The 25,862-nt window shown below is 41.4% G+C and overlaps 1 protein-coding gene across 5 annotated transcripts in view; it reads left to right on the top strand.

Annotated features, from left to right (window-relative positions):
* TARBP1 (tRNA guanosine 2 -O-methyltransferase TARBP1) overlaps positions 1-25,862 on the top strand; it is an 84,481-nt gene extending 58,619 nt beyond the window's left edge. For 2 of the 5 annotated variants that reach the window (XM_007989824.3, XM_007989826.3), the window contains exons 23-30: positions 4,372-4,458; positions 9,088-9,284; positions 12,429-12,510; positions 14,472-14,643; positions 18,436-18,627; positions 18,786-18,910; positions 19,726-19,862; positions 20,524-20,921. In XM_007989824.3, coding sequence (XP_007988015.3) covers positions 4,372-4,458; positions 9,088-9,284; positions 12,429-12,510; positions 14,472-14,643; positions 18,436-18,627; positions 18,786-18,910; positions 19,726-19,862; positions 20,524-20,692 — 1,161 coding nt within the window. In that variant the 3' untranslated portion in view covers positions 20,693-20,921. Of the gene's footprint in view, positions 1-4,371; positions 4,459-9,087; positions 9,285-12,428; positions 12,511-12,739; positions 12,866-14,471; positions 14,644-18,435; positions 18,628-18,785; positions 18,911-19,725; positions 19,863-20,523; positions 20,922-25,586 lie in introns of those variants that run through there. The other 3 variants (XM_007989828.3, XR_012091309.1, XM_037986034.2) reach the window with 3 other exon arrangements.

Raw genomic sequence — 25,862 nt, 5'->3', positions numbered from 1 at the left:
TTGGCCAGGCTGGTCTTGAACTCCTGACCTCAGGTGATCTGCCCGCCTTGGCCTCCCAAAGTGCTGGGATTACATGCGTGAGCTGCTGCGCCCGACCTTATTTTTTCACATCCTCCCCAACCCACACCTGAATCCATGGTGGACCAACTTCCAGTTCAGTCACTTCTCAGAAGACACTGTTGCAGGAGTCAAGAGCAACCTCCACGAGTCAGTGGTCAGCCTTCGTCGTCTTCTCTCAGCCACATGCATGCTGCTGACCATTTTCTTATCCTCGGTTCTAGTGATACACACTTTTTTGGTCCCTCCTGCCCTCTTTTCTGTGTCCTTTCCAGGCTTTTCCTTCCCTGCCCACCTCTTAAATGGTGGTGCTTCGCTAGGGCTAGGCTTTTTTTTGATTTTCTTATTTTTATAGTCAGTCTTATCTATGTTGTGGATTCACATACTGCCTAATGTGAATGACTTACTCATTTGTATTTGTATGCCACACATCTTCCCCTGACTCTAGATCAAGGGTTGGCAAGCTACAGCCAAATTTGGCCTGGCAGAGTTATATTGGAACACAGCCATGCCCATGCATTTTCATATTGTCTGTGGCTGTGTTTGTGCTAACAATTGACAACAGAGTTGAACAATTGCAACAGAGACTGTGTGGCCCGCAAAGCCATGTTTTTATTTATTGCTTGGCACTTTACAGAACAAGTTTTCTGATCCTTGCTGTAGACGTTTTCCTTGTAGATGATTTTCCCTTAGACTAAATCATCTAAAACGTAGATGTCTAATACCGAGTGCCTTATTGTTCCCCTCAAACTTGATCTTCTTCCGACTCTAGTGAATACCACCGCTATCTATGCATTTGCACAAACCAGAAACCTTGACACTTTCCATGCTCTGTGTCTGATTCGTGACCAGGTCCTGATCTTTCTGCCTGAATATTTCTGAGTTCTCTCTTGTCTGTCTCTGCCATTGTATCTCAGTCTACACTGCTGTCATCCCTTGCAGTGGTTGCCTCACTGGGCTTCCTACGTCCACTCTTGGCTCTGTTTCCATCTGCTCTCCACCCTGAAACCCAGGCAGGGTTTCCACGGTGAGAATTTCAACAGGTGACCCCGCCCGCTGAAGACAGTGTCTTACGTCTTCTCAGGACAAAGACTGCGCTCCTCGGAGTGTCCTGTAAGGCTTGCATGATCTTAGGCCTCTTTCCTCTCTAGTCTCTCTGTGTGGTCCATTCTCAGTTTACTACACGAGGCACACTGATTGTCTGTTTTCCGTTGCTAGAAATCTCCAAAGCTTAGCGGTGTAAACAATATTTTTTGTTTTGTTTTGTTTTATTTTGAGTTTCGCTCTTGTTGCCCAGGCTGGAGTGCAATGGCACAATCTCGGCTCACTGCAACCTCTGCCTCTCTGGTTCAAGTGATTCTCCTGCTTCAGCCTCCCGAGTAGCTGGGATTACAGGTGCCCGCCACCATATCTGGCTAAATAATTTTTGTATTTTTAGTACAGATGGGGTTTCACCATGTTGGCCAGGCTGGTCTCAAACTCCTGACCTCAAGTGATGCACCTGCCTCAGCCTCCCAGAGTGCTGGGATTACAGACATGAGCCACCACGCCCAGCCTAAACAGTGTTTTGGTTTTTTTCGTGATGTGTGTGTTGTCTGGGCCTGGCTGGGCAGTGTTGCTCCTTGTGATGTCTGCTGGGTCTGGGACTTCCAAATGGCTCCTTCACTCACATATTTGTCACCTCAGCTGCAATGGCAGGAGCAGCTCTGCTGGCTGGGCATCGCTCCCACTCCATGTCTCCAGCAGGGTAGCTGGACCTCTTTATATTCAGTTCTCCAAGAACGAGCATTCCGCCGACGGGGGTGTGGGGGGGACATGTCCTGATGGGCAAGTGCCCATCCAGCCTCTGGGTGCTTCAGGCTTGCTAATGTTCATTGGCCAGAGCAAATCACATGACCATCCCTGCTGGGGTGGAAGGGGCCTGCATCGGTCATGCGTAGGGAGGGTTGGTTGACTGGGGGTCACCCGAGATAACTGAGTACCACACTGACCTTTTCAGTATTTCCTGCTTATCACTAGTCCTTTTGGTTTCAGGCTATCGCACATGTTGTGCCCTTTACACAAAACGGTCTTCTTTCTTCCCTTTATCTAGATAACTCTCTCTCCCTTCACATCTCAGTTCATGTGTCTTCTTTTTTTTGTCTTTGAGACAGAGTCTTGCTCTGTCACCCAGGCGATTATAGATCACTGCAGCCTTGAACGACTGGACTCAAATGATCTTCCCGCCTCAGCCTCCTGAGCAGCTGGGACTATAAGCACATGCCACCATGCGTGGCCAATTTTTTTTTTTTTTTAATTTTTTATAGAGATGAGGTCTTGTTATGTTGCCTGGGCTGGTCATGAGCCACTGTACCTGGCCCATATTGTCATTATTATTATTATTATTATTATTATTATTATTTGAGATAGAATCTTGCTGTCGCCCAGGCTGGAGTGCAGTGGTGCGACCTCGGCTCACTGCAACCTCTGTCTTCCGGGTTCAAATGATTCCCCTGCCTCAACCTCCCGAGTAGCTGGGATTACAGGTGCCCACCACCACACCCAGCTAAGTTTTGTATTTTCAGTAAAGATGGGGTTTCACCATATTGGCCAGGCTGGTCTTGAACTCCTGACCTTGTGATCTGCCCGCCTCAGCCTTCCAAAGTGCCGGGATTATAGGCATGAGCCACAGCGCCCAGCCTATATTGTCATTCTTAAGGGAAGTTACCTCCCCGAGTATTTAGATCCCCTAATTTTAGGTTTTCATAGCACATAAATAGTATTGCTTAAAGTTAGAATTTTAATCTGATTTGGTGTTTTTCTTCTCCAGTAGATTTTTAAGTTACAGGAACTTGTTTCTATAGTAACTGTCATGTAGAAGACATTCAGTAACTGTTAATTAAATAAAGGAATTCAATAATCATCTGATTTGCCTCTTGGAGAGGTCTCCAAACTGGTCTTCTGCTTATATGCTCTTTTCTTTCCAATCTGTCTGGCATTTATCAGTTTATTATCACTAAAATAATGTATTATTCCAAACCACTATTATTATGGAATAATAATAGTTTCAGATGCCAGTTGAACAGTCTTTTTCAACTGGAATCAGAAGTTTCCAGATTCCAATTGAACAGTCTTTTTGAAAAACTTTCCCTAAGATAGCCGATTAAGTCTTATATAGGTTTTTTGCTACAGCTTTTTAAAGCCTCTGTAGTATAATTCCATTTGGCTTTTGAGCCTTATCTCTGTCACTCCCTGCCAAACTGGCTTTATGTCCTCTTGCTGCCTTACCCTTAAGTTTGCCTCTGTGTCTTTGTTCTTATTCACTTATCTGTTCTCTCACCTTCCTGCTCCTTCTCCAGGCCAGTCCTTCCCATCCTGAAGGCCTCGCCTCTCCTGAAGTGAGCATGCCCTTGGCTCTGCTACCTGTAATCAACCCTTGATATCCCTGGGTGATTGGTTCCAGCCCCCCCATGGATGCCAAAACCTGAAGATGCTCAAGTTCTTTATTTAGAATGGCATAGTATTTGCTTGTAACTGACGTGTATCCTCCCATGTACTTCAATAATCTTAGATTACTTACAATGTCTAGTACAATGTACATGTGATGTAAATCGCTGTTATACAGTTTTAAATTTTATTTGTATTACTTTTTAATTGTGTTTTTTAAATTTTTTATTTATTTAAATATTTTTCATCCGTGGTTGAACTCATAGATGCAGAACCCACGCATACAGGGGGCACACTGTACTTCATTTTTTTTTTTTGAGACAGGGTCTTGCTCTGTTGCCCACGCTGGAGTACAGTGGCATGATCTCAGTTCACTGCAACCTCTGATCTCAGTTCACTGCAACCTCTGCCTCCTGGATTCAGGCAGTTCTTCCATCTCAGCCTCCCCAGTAGCTGGGACTACAGGCACGCACTACCACGCCCAGTGAATTTTTGTATTTTTTGTTAGCAACGGCGTTTCACCATGTTGGCCAGGCTGATCTAAAACCTCTGGCCTCCAATGATCTGACTGCCTCAGCCTCCCAAAGTGTTGGGATTATAGGCGTGAGCCACTGTGCCCAGCCCCGCTGTTCTTAGAGTTGAGTTATTCAGTACTTTATGTGACCTGCTGATTTTTCTGTGCACTGGCATGTGGCTCTAGGAAATTATTCCTCTGCTTTCAGTCCTGCGCCTGCCACTGCAGCCCCCTTCCCACCCAGACCCTGGGCTGTTCCAGGGAAGAGGCGGCCTCCCGTCTTGGGCCCTCATAGAGTCCAGCACGGTGCCTTGCACGCTCATGGCTTACAGTAAGCTTTGAATGAATATTTGTTTATCTGATTATTTTTTCAGGGTGAAGAAAATCTTAAAACAAGCATTTGTACATTTTTAGCAGTTTTATCACATTTGGACGTTGTTACTCAAAACATTCCAGAAAAGGTGAGTTTAAGTTGTTTGTAAGAATGTAAACTTGACTATAAAAAAAAGAATCTTATATATTTGTACCAATTTTTTATATGTAGAGCATTCCTGTAATTTTTGCAATTTCTCCCTTTCCTTTCCACTGCCCCGCTAATGTGCACATGTATTAGACACAAATACCCAGTAAACGGGAATTACCCATTTACATGCATACACACTGAGGTGTGCATGAGTACATACCAAATTTATAGACAAATTACTGGGTAAGTTTTTGTTGATACTTGTATAAAATTAATAATTATTTATAATTTTTAGGATTAGGATTACTTAGGATTCTTTAAACAGGACTTCCTTTACTGCATTCTTTGACTGAATGGTAGTTATTTAACAAATGCTCATGCAAAGAAACTTAGGGCCAGACTATTAAAAGCTGTTGGGTAATTGAAGGTGATATAAAATGACTGGCATCATTTGGAGTGTGCAGTACAGTTGCTTCATGTTTCTCAGGTTTAGAACAGTTTCCCCAGTAAGTTCTCACACAGAAAAGCAGAAATCCTAACTAATTTTGGTTAATCACTATGGCAACCATTGAAGAATTTAGGAGAACCTGCCAGTAAGATTTGCAATAAGATTCTGTATTATTGCATCCACAGAGAAGAATGTACTGATACACTATAAACTCTAGGAGAAAACTTAATTGAAATAGTGTTAGTAAGTGTTGAAAGTGCCATAAAAATATAAGGGAAAATAAGCTTTCCTAGAATTTTTCAGTGTTCTGGTTTTTAAACAGTGGTCTGTTTTTTATTAACCTATTTCATCCATTCTAAGACAGGCCTTTCTCCACACCGCGTTTTAACCTCTAAAATCATGATAACACTTTTAAATTGATGGTGTCTTCCAGTGTGTATCAGCCAGATGGCAGTGTGTTACAGTTCCAGGAAAACTTGTTCACACCTTTCCTAAGATCAAGAAGGCTCTGGCCTTCAGATAAACAAATATTCATTCAAAGACAACAAATGTTGTCTTTCTGTTTTAAATATGTGCAGGAAAGAGATTTGTTTACAATCTATTGAGAAAGCTAAAACAGAGCAGACATTGTCCTGTTGCAGGGTAGATGAATAGCCTAAGAATAGTTTAGACAAATTCTGAAAATGAACTTATCTTAGGAGATGTTCATGTTAGATCTGGTAAAAATAGCATGTTATTTTTCCATCAAGTCCTTTTTGTACTTGCTGTATATTACACATTTTAGATTTATTTTTTATTTTTGAAACATCCAAAAAGGAGCACTAATTAGTAGAATGGAATAATTTCCACTTCAACACCTTAGGAAAAAAAAAAAAAATCTGACCTGACATACCTAAGAAAAGGCCAAACTGACTGACTTTGTCAGTCTCTTCATTTCTGATACATAAAGTCCATTGTTACCTAGATAAATGTAGGATTGATTTCTTGGAAGCAATCACTTAAGACTTGCCATTTTCTTCAAAGCGTCTTACTTAACCTGTACTGAGCAATTAACGATTCAAGGCAGTTGTCACACACAACAGAGGTTGTAACCGCTCAATAGGTTCACCTTTTCCGCTGCCTACGCAGAGCCGATTTATCAAGACAAGAATTGCAACAGAGAAAGAGTACATAGAGCTGCTTGTGCAGGAGACTGGAGTCTTATTATTACTCAAATCGGTCTCCCTGAGCATTCGGGGATCAGGGTTTTTAAGGATAATTTGGTGGGAGTGGGAAGGCCAGTGATCAAGGGTGTTGATTGGTTGGGTTGGAGATGAAATCATAGGGAATTGAGGCGTCCTCTTGTGCTAAGTCAGTTCCAGGGTGGGGGCCACAAGATCAGATGAGCCAGTTTATCGATCTGGGTGGTGCCAGCTGGTCCATCAAGTGCAGGGTCTGCAAAGTATCTCAAGCACTGACATAGAAGCAGTTTAGGGAGGGTCAGAATCTTGTAGCCTCTGGCTACATGACTCCTAAACCATTATTTCTAATCTTGAGGCTAATTTGTTAGTCCTACAAAGAAAATCTAGTCCCCTGACAAGTAGGAGGTTTGTTTTGGGAAAGGGCTGTTATCATTGTTTTAAACTATAAGTTCCTCCCACAGTTAGTTCAGCCTATACCCAGGAATGAACAAGGACAGCTTGGAGGTTAGAAGCAAGATGGAGTTGGTCAGGTCAGATCTCTTTCCCCACCTCAGTTACAATTTTGCAATGGTGGTTTCAAGATCAGAGCACGAAGTGTTCCTCTAAGAGTAAAAAAGAAAAAAAAACCTTTCTGAATTATGCTCATAGTTGTGTATTATCCTGTCACCTTGCTCATTGTATAAAATGAGTGGGATGTGAGAATTCACGAGCAGGGCTTTTTACACTGATGTATATGAAAGCATCATTTTTACACTGATGTATATGAAAGCATCATTTAAGTCCTGAAGACCCCAGCCAAGCGATCACTGGCAGTACCAACATTTTTGAGTGTGGGCTCCATAGGAAGCACTGTTTTCCCTATGGAGAATTATAGTGGTTTTTTTTTTCATTTACAAGTAATGTATACCTAGGTCCAAGATCTTGGTTGCTAACACCATTCTCCAATAAAATAAACCAGGGATCGCTGGAGAAATAGCTGATTCTAAAACTAGGGCAGAAAGTATACAAGATGAGCCTGGTGGAGCATCCTGTAGAGTCAGAAGGCACGGCATACGTACACACAGTGATGTGAGATGGGAGTGCAGAGGGAAGGTGTTCCCAGTGGCTAAAGCTGAAACAGTGTGAGCGACAAAATAAAGCAGTATTGGATCAGAACCCAAAGAATAAAATAAATATCCTCGAGCCCACACCGATACAAATAAATGATTGAATCAATAAATGAATCCAGGCACGGTGGCTCACGCATGTAATCCCACATTTTGGGAGGCCAAGGCGGGCAGATCACTTGAGGTCAGGAGTTCGAGACCAGCCTGGCCAACATGGTGAAACTCTGTCTCTACTAAAACACAAAAATTAGCCAGGCATGGGGGTACACGCCTATAATTCCAGCTACTCAGGAGGCTGAGGCAAGAGAATCATTTGATCTCATGAGGCAGAGATTGTAATGAGCCGAGATCGCGCGACCGCACTCCAGCCTGGGCTACAGAGTGAGACTCCGTCTCAAAAAGAAAAAAAAAAAAAGAAGGGACGGACAAGACAAATCCCTTGTAAAAAAAATTATAAGTAATTCTTATAGATGCTCTGCCCTGAAGGAGGGGGAGTGTGACTTCTCACTCCTTCAGTGTAGGCTGCATGAGTGACTTCCTTCCAAATGGGATCGTTATAACAAAAGACTGTAACAAGGGCTGTGGGAGTTAGAAGCCAGCAATTGTGGACGAAAACCAGTGTATATCATAACATCATACTTTGTAATGTTGGCAGTACAATCACTGACCTTTGATAAATGTTGATGACGTGTTGAGTAAAGGAATGAGAGAAAGAGGATTATTTGTATCTGTTTTTATCCTTCTCAGAGAAACTTTAGGTAACTGAAGTGTGTTATCAGCCGTGCTGATGCCTTTGGTAAACTATTCTGTGAATATGGTTGTTTTTCATTGGTCAGTAGAAACTGGGCTGCCAGGTGCAGCTGGTGAGCACATGAGCCTTAGGGGAGAAGTGCATTTGGTAGGAGCATCAAAATAGCTTCTGCTATTTCATTAAACGTTTGGGTCCTTCTGGTTCCTTCGTTAGTATATGTGTGAAGACTAAAGTTCACAGGAAAAGACTACAGGGAAATTTAAACAGTTTTATTATTTTCCCCCTCACTTTTTTTTTTTTTTTTTTTTTTTTTTTGAGACGGAGTCTCTCTCTGTTGCCCAGGCTGGAGTGCAGTGGCGCGATCTCAGCTCACTACAAGCTCTGCCTCCCGGGTTCAAGCCATTCTCCTGCCTCAGCCTCCGGAGTAGCTGGGACTACAGGTGCCCGCCACCATGCCCGGCTATTTTTTGTATTTTTAGTAGAGTATTTTGTATTTTAGTTAGCCAGGATGGTCTCGATCTCCTGACCTCGTGATCCGCCTGCCTCGGCCTCCCAAAGTGCTGGGATTACAGGTGTGAGCCACCGCACCCGGCCTCCCCCTCACTTCTTAATTTTCCTGCCACTACTCAGTACTATGTGGGTCCAGGATCACCATTAGGGAAGACAGAGTAGCTCAGAAATCAGTGGCGAGGAGGAGGACAGCACTTTGTGTGGCATCTTGCTCTAGGAGCATTTTCAAGCCATCAGAAGTGGGACTCTTGAAGACTATTCTGACTTTTTCAGCACAAATTAAGATAAGTGATGCAGGCTCCATTTGAAAAACACTGTGGTTGTATAATGGTTAGCATAAAGCATACTTGATTTTCAAGTTAACTCAGGTACTAGAGTATGGGGGGGGAAATGTACTGCAGCATTAATGAAATCCAGAGCTGGGAGAATGGGTTTTTCCTTGAGTAAATTGCAAATGCCAGTGCACCGAATTTGTCCAGGAGGGAAGAATGAGAGGCCCTGGTAGCAAAGCCAGTGCAAGAAGTTTTACTAGGAGCAGTTGTATCATTCGTATACTTTTTTGTGTGTCATACAAGTGAGAGTAAAATGGTCCGTGTCTGTGTTTTGAGGAATTTTTTGCCTTTCTTTTCAGAAACTAATTCTGAAGCAAGCCCTTATTGTTGTGCTGCAGTGGTGCTTCAATCACAATTTTAGTGTTCGACTGTATGCTTTAGTCGCTCTTAAGAAACTCTGGACTGTGTGTAAAGTGTTAAGTGTAGAAGAATTTGATGCCCTGACTCCTGTGATTGAATCCAGCCTCCATCAAGTGGAAAGCATGCACGGGGCAGGGTAAGGAGCCCTCGTGGTCCTCGTCGCCCTCACTCTCCTCCAGCAGGACCCACAGGGAGGGGGTGGTGCCCATGCCGCGTCAGCTTCTCCTTCCACATCCTCATGCTGGAGCATCGAGGGCTCAGACTGGGCCAGGCGTCAACAGCTCACTATGGGGTGTGGTCGATTACAGTTCATTGTCAGCTCCACCTTGACCTCTTACTGCCCTTTTATCCTCAATCCTTTATTGTATAAATAATCTTTTACATGTTTGTCTTCAGTATAGCTAAATGCTATCCTCTGTTGTTTGAGAGCTGCTTAGAAGTGGCATGACCTGACTTTAAAGACATGCTCTTAACCTCTCAGCTATACTAGTTATAGCTAAAGCCTTTTTTCTTTTCTAAGAGAACTCTGCTATTCCGCAAACAAAATCATACATGGAAGCTCAGTATCAAGCAAGTGACGTGGATGGGGTGAGGGAGCAGTGCAGGACCCAGTGTCTGTGAAGCCCTCACGGTAGTTCCCACGTCTGCCTCTTTCCCCGCACCCGTCACGGCGCAGAAGCAGGCTGCAGTGTCATAAGCACCTGTGGGTCTCTGCGCTTGTTTCCTTGTCTCTGAGGTGGCGCTGTTTTGCCTTTTTATTATTATCATAGATTACTGCCATCCAGAATTCTGGATTTTTTTTTTTTTAATTTTAGAGACACAGGCAATATCAACCAACATAAAAGATTTTTCATCTTAAAAGCTGAAAAAGCACCCACTAATTTATATACACAAATGGTTAAGTGTTGGAAACAGGTTTTAGGGGCTTGGGAGAAAGATACTTGATAAGTATAAATAAATACTAAAATGAAGAAGAGAGAAAAGTGAATAGCTTGAGATAAAATGGGAAAGGGAATAGCAGGAGAAAAAGAGAGTTAGCTGTGGGGAGATGGGGTCCAGAGGAGGGACAGAGGTGGGAATGGACTCCTGGTACAGTGTGCACAGTTCTGTGTACTGGAGAAGGACCTCCCCGTGCCTGGCCCAGCAAAGACTGGTCATCAAAATTAAGTCATTCACTGTAGCATTGCCAGGGACCCCTAAAATCCCAACTGTCATCTGAAAACTAGAAATCTTGGATCTTTTCAAGGAACCTTAAATGTCTTATTTCTCCTTGGTGTATGGTGTATTTCCTATTATTTAGTGAATACATGGCTGAGTTTACATGTGTAGATTTGAACATTAATATTTCTCAGGCTTGGGTTGATGTTGAGTGAATTGGGAAGCCAGCAAAAAGTTAAACTTGAGAATGACATCATCCGGTTTTCTTTTGCATTATTTAAAGTGTGAAGAGCAGATCAGAGGTGAGCAAGAGAAAGTGGGAGGAAAATTGTGGTTTAGATTAGTATGAGATAAGTCGAGGGCTAGAGAAATGGACAGGCTTTGAGGTAAGGTAAATAAGAGCCTAAAGTATTTGCTGGATTATCAAGAGCCATACGATAGCATAGTTAGGGGATTGAAACCACATTAAAATAGGTCCAAGATGGGGCCAGGTGCAGTGGCTCTCACCTGTAATCCCAGCACTTTGAGGCTAAGATGAGTGGATTGCTTGAGCCCAGGAGTTCAAGATCAGTCTGGGCAACATGGGAAAACTCTGTTCTCTATAAAAATACAAAAAAAAAAAAAAAAAAAAAAAAAAAAAGCCGGGTATGGTGGCATGCACTTTTGTAGTCCCAGCAACTCGGGAGGCTGAGCTGAGAGAATCACCTGAGCCCAAGAAGTTGAGGCTGCAGTAAGCTGAGATTGCACTACTGCACTCTAGCCTGGCAACTGAGTGAGATCCTGTCTCAAAAAAAAAACAAGTACAAAAAAACCCAGTCCAAATGTGGATAGGAGGATACATTAACATATATTACATCAGAGTGGTAGGTTTATTGGTGTCTGTAATTTTATTGACCTGAATATTTGGAATATTTAAAATATTTCATGTCTTTTAATTTTTCAAAAAATGGGTAATGAGGATGGTGAGACACAGTCAACTTATTTAGAAAATTCTTATATTAGAAAGTTCCACAGCTAGTGGTGGAGGTGCTGTCAAAAGAGGGCTTCTGTTTCATTTTTGGTAACATTAGTTGTTTTTAAGTGATATTCATAGTTAGGAAGTTGAACATTGCAGAAAGCCATCAAATAAAAACGAGACAGTCTCCTTCCTCCCTTCTCCCATCAAAGGTGAAACCCCAGTAAACTGGCTTTTCTTTTAACAGCTACCTAATATTCCATCGTATGGCTGTGCCTTAGGTTATCGCTTGAGTCCACTACTGATGGACACTTTGATAAGGTTTGGTTTTGTTTTTTAAGACTAGATATAAAAGCCCTTTTGAAAAGGCTGAAGGAAAGGCTAGAATAGAGAACAGGGGAGATGCAGAAGTTGGGGGAGATACGGCAAAACCCAGGGGAATGGGGTCTGTTGTGGGGCAGGGGATTGCCCTTTGAAAAGAGACTCTTGAAAGTGAAGGAGAAAAGAGGACAGGTGGGTAAGGAGGTGGCAGGAAGAGGGATCTCTCGCTCCTGTCTCCTGTGATGTATGAGGCATGGCCATCTGCCGATAGTGAGAGGGTTGGGGAAGGCATAGGAACTCCAGCGAGTGAAGAAGATACATTGGCCGGAGCAGGAGCGTGATCTTGCGAGAAAAATGTCTTGAAATTGCTGCTTAGTTTATGGGTTGATGATCATGAATTTCATCTGAAACCTGCCTGTCATATTGTGTAACTTTTATCCCTACCTTTTTTGCCTTTTAAAACATAAACTTGACAACAGATGTTTTAAAAATTTAAACCCTGCTCATAGTAAATTTGGTGTGTGAAAGTGGGTACAGCGTGGCTGTGTGGTATGAGTCTTTGGAGTAGAAAAAGTGACTTTTATGTAATGGTTTTCTCTCCTGGAAAAAAGAGTTTTCTGCCAGACACAGGTTTAAGGTTCCACTTCAAAATGTGAAATTTAGTAAGTGTCAGTTTTTAAAGTATGTATTGATCTTGGAGAGGTGTGTATCAATCTTAGGATAAAGTTCATAAAATGTTCTGTTCCTTCTCAACTCTGCAGCCTCTTTTGAAGATATCTGATTGATTCTCCCCTCACCAGAGTTGTTTGATTTGTCTGTGGCTCATACCATATTTTTAATCCTTAGGAATGCCAAGAAGAATTGGCAGCGCATTCAAGAGCATTTCTTTTTTGCAACATTTCACCCACTCAAGGATTATTGTCTAGAGGTGAGTAGAGAATATCATTTGTAAATTCTCTACTGTATGTTTAATCCTGAATCCTTTCTGCTTTTGTTGAAGGGTTATGATTAGGGTAAAGTTTTTTTCTTGCTTACAAACATCACCTTAACATTTTAAAGCTCTAAGTTTAACTTTGTCACTTTATGCAGATGACTTGCTTTCATTTCACTCTTAAGCAGTGAAAATTGGCTAGTCATTTTCACTTTCTATTTCTCAGGCAGTGTCTGGCTTGTAAACATGGAAGGGAATATTTAACTAAACAGAAATCTGTTCTGACATTAAAAGGAAATGAGTGAGAACATTTGTGCAGGTGAGATTTCATTGTACTGAAGCCCATTGTTAATGAAAGAACAAAAAGATATACTCTTGTTAATGGCAGTTTTTAGGTTCTGGGTAATGAAAATTGTATAGCAAATGATACATCCCCTCATTGACTGTAACAAAATGTGCTTATATAATTGTAAGAACCATAAACATGCTTATTATGATTAACATGTAAATTAATTCAATATGTAAATCATTAGACATTGCCTTCTCCCTTTTTCATCTGTAATTATGATGTGCTGCCCTTGAATTTAAATCATTGACCTAAGGCTTTTCCTCTGAAGAACGTATAAGTTATTGGTAACTTAAGCTACTGTGCATAAGCAATTTTTTTGGTAGACTACTAAGATTACTGATAAACTGATCTTTAAAAAAGTATAGATCTATATATTGTGAGATATGCATCCTAGAACACTAATGTGTATTTTCTGCTGCTTCACTGCAAATATCATTTAGGATTTTTCAAAGATTTTAATATGCTCTGCTCTGTGTTCTTTAGCACCCAGAATGCTTTGTCCGGCATCTTTCTGCAGGACTCCTCTAGTCACTCTCTAGTGTTAAGTCAACCTTTTTCTATTCAGTCCTCCAACAGGAGTAAGTCCTTTGCCTCCCTCCTGCCCTCCCTCATCCTTACCTTTGACCACCTCACTCTCATATGTTTTATGATGTATTCTCCAGTCATGAAATGAATTAAAACCATATGTGTAAATAAAATAATGGGCTTAATTGTTCACAAGAACTGTATCTCTTCATGTATTTGAAGCTGTACTTAGTGCCCCCTTAATCAACATGTCATCGTGATCATTGTGCCAGCTGAAGTTTGCACAGATACGGCTAGCATGAAGAAAACCATATTCATTCTAAAGCCTTTCATGAAGACGTGTGCATTGCTGCTAAGAGTATTGTTTCATTTTTAAGTTGCCTGTTACTTGGACCTCTGCTTCCTGTGTACTTTTTTCACTGTTGGTTATTTTTCTGGTTCAGTTCTTTTAGTAGGTAAGGAAAGCAAAGGAGGATTGCTTATGCAATGACTGTTTACAGTGCTGTCAGGCTATGCCGTTTCCACGGACACTTTAATATGCTGTTGTAATCTGATTTTATCCTCATCTTACAAATGAGGAAGTTGAAGCCAAGAAAGGCTGAATCACTTGCCTAATGTCACACAACTAATTATATTAGTCAAACCAGATTTCAGATTGTGAATTTATCTAATGGGTACGGGAGTAAAAGACTTGTCATGAAAAGAGCTTGAACTTGATTGCCTTTGGAGGTATTTAGTTATCAGTAAATTGCACTTATCCAAATACTGTCCATCATTAGAACTGAATACTTCTGAAACACTGTTTTTATTAGGCGCATACTGTTTTATTACACACAGTTAGAAGTACCGGAGTACAAGTTCTTTCTCCTCTCAGGGATTCGCTAAATTAATCCCCTAATTTCTCAGAGAAGATGAGAAATATATATAGGCAGTTGCTATAAGATATAAATGAAAGTATATAGTTTGATCAGATGTAATCGTTTGGAGAATATATCATTAATAATTAAGTTGTATTTTAAATATGTTATGTATTTCTTTGTTATTTTTAAGGGAAGAAATTTAGATTTTATAATTCTCTTTTCAGACCATATTTTACATCCTTCCACGCCTTTCAGGCCTTATTGAAGATGAGTGGATCACCATTGATAAATTTACCAGATTCACTGATGTTCCTTTAGATGCGGGATTTCAGTGGTACCTTTCTCAAACTCAACTTAGTAAACTAAAACCAGGTGACTGGTCTCAGCAGGACATAGGTAAAAAATAATTTTCATTTTATTTTTTTCCCCTTGTTGATCTGGTTAGATTATTTTAAGTTACTAAGGACAGGTAGTTAATAATATCACTTTTATTGACATGGTGAACTCTGCCTTTCCACTTAGGGAAAAGACAGTGTAAAAGTGTGGTATAACTTTGACTAACACTTTTAGTGAAAGTTAGCTTTGCTATTAAAAAAAAAAAAAAAAAAAAAGCCAAAGAAAGCCTGATCTGCTTTATATAAAGCTGATGGCCAGTGGCCTCCCTTTTAAGTAGTATTGTTCATTAACACTCATTGCTTTTCTACTGTATATTTCTGTAAAAATAAACATTTCCAAAAGGACCAAATGATGAAATCTCTTTTTTTGTCCTTCTTAGGAATAAAGCAAAGCTCTTGATTCTAGTTCCCTCTTGGTTGGTTGGGTGCTGCTTCATATTATCCCTTCTCCTCTGTCTCACCCTTCCCTGTACACAGACTCCTTTCCATCAGCTTCCTCTGGGACCCTCCTCCTCCTCCGCCTCCTCCCCCTTCCCGTCCTCCTCCCCCTCCTCCTCCTCCTCCTCCCTTTTCTTTCAGTTTCCTTTACACAGTCCGAGTGGACAGATGGACGCTGCCCTCGGATCGCACCTGCCCTTTCTGTGCCACGTGTTTGCTGGTCTCCCGCCATCCTGCCTTTTCTCCTCACTCTGACCCTTCTTGCTCTGAGTCCCCCACATTCCCCTGACACTGGTGCTGCTTCAGACTTTTCATGTCTTTAGGACTCACATGTGACTTGTTGAAAATTCAGATTCCATGTCCCATCCTTAGATTTTTTTTTTCCTTTTTTTTTTTTTAAAGGCCAATTATGGGTCTGAAACCACCCTTAGATTAATTCAGTATCTCTGGGGGAGAGTTCTGGGAAAATGCAAATTTTTTCAGGCCTCTGGATGGTTCATTAATGTGTTTTAAGACGTACTGTCTTAAATTGATTCATTCAACAGAGATTGATTGATTGTCTCCTACATGCTAGATGTGGGACCGAGTCCCTGCCTCACAGAGCCCACATTCTTACAGAGGAGACAACAGGGGACACGCACCTAACATAGTGTCTGGTAGTGGAAGAACCGTGAAAAAACAAAGCGGGGTAAAGAGAGGGACAGAGGGTGGGAAAGACCTTTCTAAGGAGTTGACATTGAGCAGAGACCCCAAGGAAGTACGGGCAAGGCAAGGCAAGGCAAGGCAAGGCAAGGTCCGTCCTGGGGAGAGCTTTACTGGAAAAGGAAGAGCAACTGTGAAGATTCTGGAGCAAAAGACAGTGACAGGAGGCACTTCCCAGTGTGGCTGGGTAGAGCCGCGGAGGAGAGGGAAGAGGGGTGTCATTATAGACAACTGTCGAGTTCTGCGTAAAGTGCAGCAGGGAAATACAGCATTACTGGAAGGGCAGAATGGCTAGCGAGGTCTGTTTGTTCCGCCTGTTTTTGGTAAAGAGGGGCATGTTGTTGTGGGCTTTCCATGCTGAGGCTTAAATGTTAGCATCCCCCCAATTTTGTTTTCTTTTTTATAAAAGTTTTACTTCATTTTTAATTGACAAATAATAATTGTACATATCTATGGGGTACAGTGATGGTTTGATACATAAACACATTGTGTAATGGTCAAATCAGGGTAATTAGCATACCCGTCACCTCTCACGTTTGTGGTGAGAACATGGAAAATCCTCTCTTCTAGCTATTTGGAAGGATACAATACATTATTGTCACCTATAGTCATCTTACTGTACACTAGAACACAAGAGCTTATTCTTGACTAACTTTGTACCCTCTGACCAACCTCTCCTCCTGCCACTGAAGGTTTTCACTGGCCTGGTCTTCTTCTCACTCTTCATGCTCTCCCAGAACACATTTATTAATGTCCCCAGCTTGAACCCACCGCTTGTGCAACTATAACCTTCAAGTCCTTATCTGCTGCCCAGCCTCTGTCCTGAACAGACTGGACCTTAGCACTGGGATATTCCTTAAGCTCTTGAAATATCACCATATCCAAATTCAGTTTGCCTTTCTACCCAAAACTGACTGCTCTGTATGCCCTATTAATGGTGTCACTCAGTCATCATGGAAGTCGTTCTTGTCCTGTTTTTGCTCTTGCCACATCCATCTGTTACCCAGTCTTGGCGATTTCACTTCCCAAAGCTGCCTCCTCCTCCTCTTCTTTAGCCCCTCTTGCTTTGTCTTAATTTAGACTGGCATTGTCTTTACCTGGACTAGTACAAAAGCCCCTTTGGTTTTCTAGCCTCCACATAACTATTAAAAGAGATTTTTGTAAAACGCATAGCAGTACTGTTACTCTCCTTAACATTTTTAATGGCTTTTATCTGTGGAATAATTTTTTTTTTCTTTGAGACGGAGTCTCACTCTGTCTCTCAGGCTGCAGGCTGGAGTGCAGTGGCACGATCTCAGCTCACTGCAACCTCTGCCTCCTGGGTTCAAGCGATTCTCGTGCCTCAGCCTCCCGTGTAGCTGGGATTACAAGCTTCCACCACCACGCCTGGCTAATGTTTGTATTTTTGTTTTGTTTTGTTTTGTTTTTTGAGATGGAGTCTCACTCTGTTGCCCAGGCTGGAGTGCGGTGGCACACCCGCTCACCACAAGCTCTGCCTCCTGGGTTCACGCCACTCTCCTGCCTCAGCCTCCCGAGTAGCTGGGACTACAGGCGCCAGCCCCACGCCTGGCCAACTTTTTTGTATTTTTAGTAGAGACAGGGTTTTGCCATGTTGGCCAGGCTGGTCTCAAACTCCTGACCTCAGATGATCCTCCCACCATGGCCTCCCAAAGTGGTGGGATTACAGGCGTGAGCCACTGTGCCCGGCCAGTAGAATAAATTCTTTATCATTATATGCAAAGCCCTTTGGTCTGAGCCATCTCCCTCCACTCCATTGCAGGCTGTGCACTAAACCAAGGTACTTGCTGCTGCTCGAACCATGTTGCTTGCACATCCCATGTATGTGCACGTGCTGTATCTACTGTCTGCTTTGCAAACTTTTACCTTCCTTCCCGTGAGCCTTCCGGGGTCTTACCCTTTGCCTCTCCCTCCCCTAGACATTAGTAACTCCTTTCTGTGTGAGCATTACCTTTGCTGTTGTACTGTGTTACAGTTATTTGCATGTCTCTCCTATCCTAAGTGAACTAAGTGCGCCTTGATTGCTCAGAAAGCAGTTTGGAGTAGGACAGAGTTGAGGAAGAGCCTGAGAGGTGGAGTCTCAGTCCTGTACTACGGAGATGAAAACACTGCAGTCAGATAGGCTAGTAACGTTCTGTGTCCTCATCACTTCTGTCAAGAGATAACTACTTTATACAACATCCTTCATTTTAGAAAAGTTACCCCAAGCACTTATAAAATTATCGTAGATATTTTATTATATTGTTTTCAGAAATACAGTCTTTCCACAGAAAATCCTAATCTAATATGCTATTGTTTGTAAGATACATCATTATTTTATGTACCTCCAAGGAAAAGAAAGTTACCAAACTATGATACTCTGATTCTAAGATGTGTCTCAATTTCAGATATGCTAAAATGTGAAAAAATGTGTATCTCATGTTTTCATGAAGTATCACAGTATATCGGTTAGTAGAGCTGAGTTTGAAAACTTAAAATTGCTACTAAAAATGAGAATTGTGTCTGAAAGTTTTTTAGTTAAATAAATCTCATTCTAAAGTATTTCAAATTCTTAAAAATACATATACATGTATAAATAAATATATAGAGATTCAGATTTATTTATATGTGGGATTGTTTTCTTTTTCCTTCCCAGGTACTAATTTGGTCGAAGCAGATAACCAAGCAGAGTGGACCGACGTTCAGAAGAAGATTATCCCGTGGAACAATCGTGTTCCCGACTTAGACCTGGAGCTCCTGTTTCAGGATCGTGCTGCCAGACTTGGAAAGTCAATTAGTAGACTCATCGTCGTGGCCTCGCTCATCGACAAACCAACCAATTTAGGAGGTAAAGTGGTAGTTTTCCAGGAGCTTGCCTAAAATCTTTTGGTCTTAAACATTTTTTAATGAATCCACTGCCACGGGAGCTTCAAAGGACTGTAAGGTACATGATGAGCTTAGCATTGTGTTGGGAACAATCGGAATGATTCCAGGTGTTCTGTGCAGGACTGTGCAGGACCTGTGAGGTATTTGGGGCTTCGGCACTCGTTGTTGGCAGCCTTCAGTGTATCAGCGACAAACAGTTCCAGCACCTCAGCGTCTCCGCGGAACAGTGGCTTCCTCTAGTGGAGGTGGGTGGAAAGGAATTTATTATTCAAGTTCTTATTACAAGCCCACACATGTACCCGTGAACCTAAAAGTTTTTTTTAAAAGTTTGTATTTGTAAAAATATTTTGTAGTGCTCTTTGTGTATTAGTTCTTTTGCATATTTATAGCAGTGCAGCCTTTAATTGTTTAAGAACAATATTTAAATTAAAATACAGTTCACTTCTGTTTTTCTACTTATTTTTTTATAGGTCACATTTTTAGAAATCATCAATAATGTAGAATTCTGTTCAGTAAAACATACCCTGTTACAGCCCACTCTTGATTTAGGAATAATTCTTAGAAATTTATATCATGTTGGCCGGGCGCGGTGGCTCACGCCTGTAATCCCAGCACTTTGGGGGCCAAGGCAGGCGGATCACAAGCTCAGGAGATAGAGACCATCCTGGTTAACATGGTGAAACCCCGTCTCTACTAAAAAAAAAAAAAAAAAAAAAAAAAAATTAGCCAGGCGTGGTGGCGGGCGCCTGTAGTCCCAGCTACTCGAGAGGCTGAGGCAGGAGAATGGCGTGAACCCGGGAGGCGGAGGTTGCAGTGAGCTGAGACTAGGCCGCTGCACTCCAGCCTGGGGGACAGAGCGAGACTCCACCTCAAAAAAAAAAAAAAAATATATATATATATATATATATAATGTTGGGAGAGTTCTTTTTTATAATGTATGATTCTGTTCTTTTTCTTTTAAAAAGACTTAAGTTTAGGTTAATATGTTTTTTAACTCTAATTTACTCCAAGCAGGGCTATAACTGAATGAATATTCTGTTTTTTTTAAACTAATATTCAGGTAAAACCACCTCAGCTAATTGATTATCTGCAGCAGAAGAAAACAGAAGGTTATACCATCATTGGAGTGGAACAAACTGCCAAAAGTTTAGACCTAACCCAATATTGCTTTCCTGAGAAATCTCTACTCTTGTTGGGGTAAGAATCTTCTCTTGTCCATAGTATATTCTCTGAGCCCCAAACTACTGGAAGATGTTAGGTTTTCAGGTTTTTTTTTTTTTTGAGACAGTCTCACTCTGTAGCCCAGGTTGGAGTGCAGTGGCACAATCTTGGCTCACTGCAACCTCTGCCTCATGGGCTCAAGCAGTTCTCGGGCCTCAGCCTCCAAAGTAGCTGGGATTACAGGCATGCTACACCAGACCCGGGGTTTCACCATGTTGGCCAGGCTGGTCTCGAACTCCTGACCTCAAGTGATCCTCCCGCCTTGGCCTCCGTGGTGGGATTATAGGCATGAGCCACCGTGCCTGGCTAGGAAGATGTTACCTTTCTCTTTTACAGTTTACCCTGACTCCTGCTCATATCTGCACTTTTCTTTGATTTGTAACATTTTTAAGAAGCCCCCCGGGCTTTCCTTTTATTTCATCTCTCTGGCATCATCAGGTGAACTGACCCATCAGTCTTTTTCTTACACTCTTACTTATTTCCCAGTGCTACAGACTTAACTTCATTTGTTAATGTCTCTTTTAGTAACATTCAGAATATCAAAGAGAAAAATAAATACGTAAATAAAAAATAGAATATCAAAGAGAAAAATTGTTTGTTACAGGAAAACTAACCCTTCTTCCATTTTCTTCCTCAGAAATGAACGTGAGGGAATTCCAGCAAATCTGATCCAGCAGTTGGACGTTTGTGTGGAAATTCCTCAACAGGGCATTATCCGCTCCCTGAACGTCCATGTGAGTGGCGCCCTGCTGATCTGGGAGTACACCAGGCAGCAGCTGCTCTCGCACGGAGACGGCAAGCCATGATGTGTCTTCCTTAGTGAAGCGCTGGTGCTGTTCAAACTTTTTTTTTAAAAACTATTTGGACTAAAGAAACAGATTCTGAAATTTACTGTGATAATTTGCATTTCTTTTTTCTTGCAATTTAATGCCAAAAGTTTGCCATGTGCCTTAAACATATTACTATATATTTTCCCCTTTAATAAACACTTTTTGTTAAATTGTATTCTTCCATTAATAAAATACTTTAAGCAGTTGTGGAAATAAAAGAATGGATTTTTTAAGAGATAATTTATTTCCTAGAAATGCCTACTCTCAGAAATACAGTCTATGATAATGCAGAGTTAGAGCAGCGATCATCTGTGAACACTCATACCCTCAAGTCATAAGGAGACCAGGGAGGTTGAGGCAAAGGTTCCGAATGAAGAGGGGTCATCAGCCTCTGTGCCGCTTTCCGTCTCGGTACTCCCCTCGGGAAGCACGCTTGGCAGGATGCAGAGCCAGCGTCCCTGTGAGGCTCAGAATGCTCAGGCAATAGGCTTTAATTTATTTTTAAAGCCATGAACTAGGCCATAATCATTCACAGTAAGTTTATGGCCAGGTGCGGTGGCTCACGCCTGTAATCCCCACACTTTGGGAGGCCAAGGCGGGTGGATCACCTGAGCTCAGGAATTCGAGACCAGCCTGGCCAACATGGTGAAACCTTGTCTCTATTAAAAATACAAAAATTAGCTGGGTGTGGTGACGTGCACCTGTAATCCCAGCTACCTGGGAGGCTGAGGCAGGAGAATTGCTTGAACCTGGGAGACAGAGGCTGCAGTGAGCCAAGATGGCACTAGTGCACTCCAGCCTGAGTGAGAGAATGAGACTCCATCTCAAAAAAAAAAAAGTTTGTATGAAGTTTTTCATATCACCTTTGCACACGGAGATCAAATAGTGGTTCTGACAACTATGAACATGGATCTAAAGGAGTTGAATTACTCCTGTATATCATTATCGAAACAGAATGGAACCTATAAGTGTTGATTATTTCTGTTCTTTTGATTTTTTTCTCTGGCATTTATTACTTAATTATTTATGAGTAACTATTTATCACTACCCAGCAGTGAACTTCAATTATATCTGGGTCCTTTTTAATAATATTTAAATTTGAGTCCATTACCTGTAAATATTCTCTTCTGTAGTTTTCTTTAGAAATAACTTTTGCAGAAGGGTTGCGAAGACAGTACACAAAGTTTTCATATACCCTTTACCCACATGCCTCTAATGTGATCTTAATAACCATGGTAACCTTCATCAAAACTAAGAAATTAACCATTGATAGTGGTTCTCTTCACTAGTCTATAGGCTTCATTCAGGTATCCCATTTTCCACTCTGTTTTCCACTCTGTTTTCTGCCCCAGGAGCCAACCCAGGATACCACATTGCATGTCCCCTTAGTCTCCTCATATCTCTGACAGATCTTCAGTCTTTCCTTGTCTTTCATGACCTGGACACTTTTGAAGAGTACTGGCCAAGTATTCTGTGAATGTCCCATAATTTGGGTTTGTCTGGTGTTTTCTCATTAGACTGAGGTTGTGGGTTTTAAGGAAGAACATGCCAGTGGTCAGGTGCCTTCCCATCGCATCGTGTTAGATGGCGCATGGCACCAGCAGGATGGACCACCCCCATCATTGGGTGAAGGCTGCACTTGCCACATTCTTCTCTGTGAAGCTACCTGTCCCCTTCCTCAGTCTGTTAAAAGTGAGTGACTAGGCTGGGCGCAGTGGCTCACGCCTGTAATCCTAGCACTTTGGAAGGCCGAGGCGGGCGGATCATGAGTTCAGGAGATCGAGACCATCCTGGCTAACACGATGAAACCCCGTCTCTACTAAAACTACAAAAAATTAGCCGGATGTGGTGGTGGGCACCTGTAGTCCCACTCAGGAGGCTGAGGCAGGAGAATCGTGTGAACCCGGGAGGTGGAGCTTGCAGTGAGCCAAGATCGTGCCACTGCACTCCAGCCAGGGCGACAGAGCGAGACTCCCATCTCAGAAAAAAAAAAAAAAAAAAAAGTCACTAAGCCCAGTACAGGTAAGGAATGTAAACTCTGTGGTGGGGAGGAGTATCAAAGAATTCAGGGGCACCTGTTAAAATTACCACAGTAATTAATATTTGGGGGAATACTTGGACGCTATGCAAATTACAAACCCTGTCAGTGGATGGAGCTAGGGGATCTATGTATGTCTACCAACCCATGTAGGTACGTATCTATAGATGTTTCTGCCTTTATCAGTCTAGACAGGTGAACATAAATGTGACTTTGTACTGGTATCTCTGATACCAATCCAGCACCACAGGATTCATTCTAACATTCACCTCTTGCTTTTAACTGCTTTTTCTGACATAGACCTGGTTCTCATTATCTATATTTACTTATTTGTTCAATCCTAATATAAACATAGTTTCAGAACTGCAAATTTAGCAACTGTGTACAGTTCTTTTTGCCCATAGCCTTACAGTGTCTGGTCAAAACACCATTTTCCAGTTACTTAGGTCAGTCCCTTTCTTACCCACCTCTTTGAAAAGGGTTATGTCATGTATTTTATGATACAACTAGACTCATCACAACCTGCATTCCATATTGTAATCCCCTAAATATCCTAGTTGATTTTATTTTAATGTGCATTCAGGGTCACTCTTTGTAGTGCACAGTCTGGGTTTTGACAAGTGTGAACTCATGGATCTGTCACCACAGTGCCATAGAGAACAGTTTTGTCACCCAAAGTTTACTTGTGTAACCCCTTCATGGTCAACGCGTTTCCTCATCCCAACCATTGGTAACCACTGATCTATTCTCTATTCTTTAGTTTCACCTATTCCAGAATCTTATAAATGGCAGCATATAATATGTAGCCTTTTGGATCTGGCTTCTTCACATAAGAAAGTGCATTTAAAGCTCATCTATGTTGTGTGAATCAGAAGTTCATTTTTCCTTATTGCTGAGTGGTATCCCATTGCATAGATGTATCAGTTTATCCATTCCTCTGTTTTAGGCATCTGGTTTTTTCAAGGTTTTGGTGATTATGAATAAAGCTGCTTTGAATAAATATTCATATACAGGTTTTGTTTTCAGTTTATTTGGTGAAATACCTAGGAGTGTGATTACTGGGTCATAAGGTATGTGTATGTTTAACTCTGTAAAACACTATTTTCCAAAGGGGCTTTATTTTTTGCATTTCCAGCAGCAGGGAATGACTGTTGCTCTGCATCCTCAGCAGCACTTGGTGTTGTCAACTTTTTAATTTAAGCCACTCTAATAGGTGTGTAGTGATTATATCATTGTGGTATTAATTTGCATTACTCTAATGTTTAATAACATGGAGCATCTTTTCATATATTTTTCAGACTATACCATCTGAGATGTACAAAATCTTTTAAACTGGATTTTCTTATTTTGAGAATTACAAGATTTATTCTGGATACAAGTTCCTCATAAAACATGATTTGTAAATATTGTCTCTCAGTCTGTAATTTATCTTCATTATTTTAAGAGTATCTTTTGCAGAGCAAAAGTTTTTAATTTTGATAAAGTCCAATTTAGCTTTTACTTGTATGGGTTGTGCTTTTGATGCTTTATCTGAAAATTCATTTCCAAACACAAGATCATGCAGTACTTCTCCATATTTTCTTCTACAGGTTTTATAGTTTTACATTTTACATTTAGATCTATGATCCATTTTGAGTTAATTTTTGTACAAAGCGTGAGGATGTTAAAGTTTATTTTTTGGTGTGTTTGGATACCCAATTTTTCTAGCCCTATTTGTTGAAAAGATGATCCTTTCTGTGTTGAAATGCCTTTGTACTTCTGTCCAAACACAGTTGACTATTTGTATGGGTCTCTATTGTTCCATTAAACTGTATCTTTCGTTTTGCCCATACCATACTGTTAATTACTATACCTTTCAAATAAGTCTGGAAATCAAGTAATGTGAATCCTCCAACTTTGTTCTTCTTTTCAGAATTGACTATTTTAGTTCCTTCACTTTTCCATATAAATTTTAGAATCAGCTTGTCAATATCTACAAAAAAAGCTTATTCAGATTTTGATTGGGGTTGTATTGAACCTATAGATCAGATTGGAGAGAATTTAACCATATCTTAACAATAGTGAGTCTTCTCATCCACGAACGCAGTACCTTCGTCCCTCAGTATCCATGATGGATTGGCTCCAAGACTCTCTGCAGATACTAAAATCTGCAGATGCTCAAGTTTCTTATATAAAATGGTGTAGTATTTGCATATAATCTATACATATCCTCCCTTATTCAGGCATACCTCATTTTATTGTGCTTCACAGATAATGCATTTTTTACAAATTGAAGGCTTGTGGCAACCCTGTGTCAAGCAAATCTATCTGTGCCCTTTTCTCAGCAGCGTGTGTCTCTCTGTTAGGTTTTGCTAATTCTCACAGTATTTCAAATGTTTTCATTGCTTTATCTGTTATGGTGATCTGTGATCAGTGATCTTTGATGTTACTTTTATAATTGCTTTGGGGTGCCACAAACTGCACCCATATAAGACGGTGAACTTAATTGATAAATGTGTGTTCTGGCCGGGTGCGGTGGCTCATGCCTGTAATCCCAGCACTTTGGGAGGCCGAGGTGGGCGGATCCCTTGAGGGATGAATCAACATGGTGAAACCCCTCCCTACTAAAAATACAAAAATTAACTGGGCGTGGTGGCACGTGCCTGTAGTCCCAGCTACTCAGGAGGCTGAGGCAGGGGAATCACTTGAACCCAGGAGGCAGAGGTTGCAGTGAGCTGAGATTGTGCCACTGCACTGCAGCCTGGTGACAGAGCAAGACTCCGTCTCAAAAAAAAAAAAAAGTGTGTGTTCTGACAGCTCCTCTCGCTGACTGCCATCTCTCTTTCTCCTCAGGTCTCCCTATTCCCTGAGACAACAATATTGAAATTAGGCCAATTAATAACACTATTGATGGCCTCTGAAGTGCTCAAGTGAAAGGAAGAGTGGCATGTCTCTGGCTTTAAATGAAAAGCTAGAAATGAAAGAGCTTAGTGAGGAAGCCATGTCAAAAGCTGACACAGGCCAAAAGCTAGGCCTCTTGCACCAAATGCTTAGCCAAGTTGTGAATGCAAAAGGAAAAGTTCTTGAAATTAAAAGTGCTACTCCAGTGAACACATAAGAAAGTGAAAA

Source organism: Chlorocebus sabaeus, chromosome 25 (assembly GCF_047675955.1).
Source record: "Chlorocebus sabaeus isolate Y175 chromosome 25, mChlSab1.0.hap1, whole genome shotgun sequence".
Lineage (NCBI taxonomy): Eukaryota > Metazoa > Chordata > Mammalia > Primates > Cercopithecidae > Chlorocebus > Chlorocebus sabaeus.
This window is presented reverse-complemented; position numbering and strand designations above follow the sequence as displayed.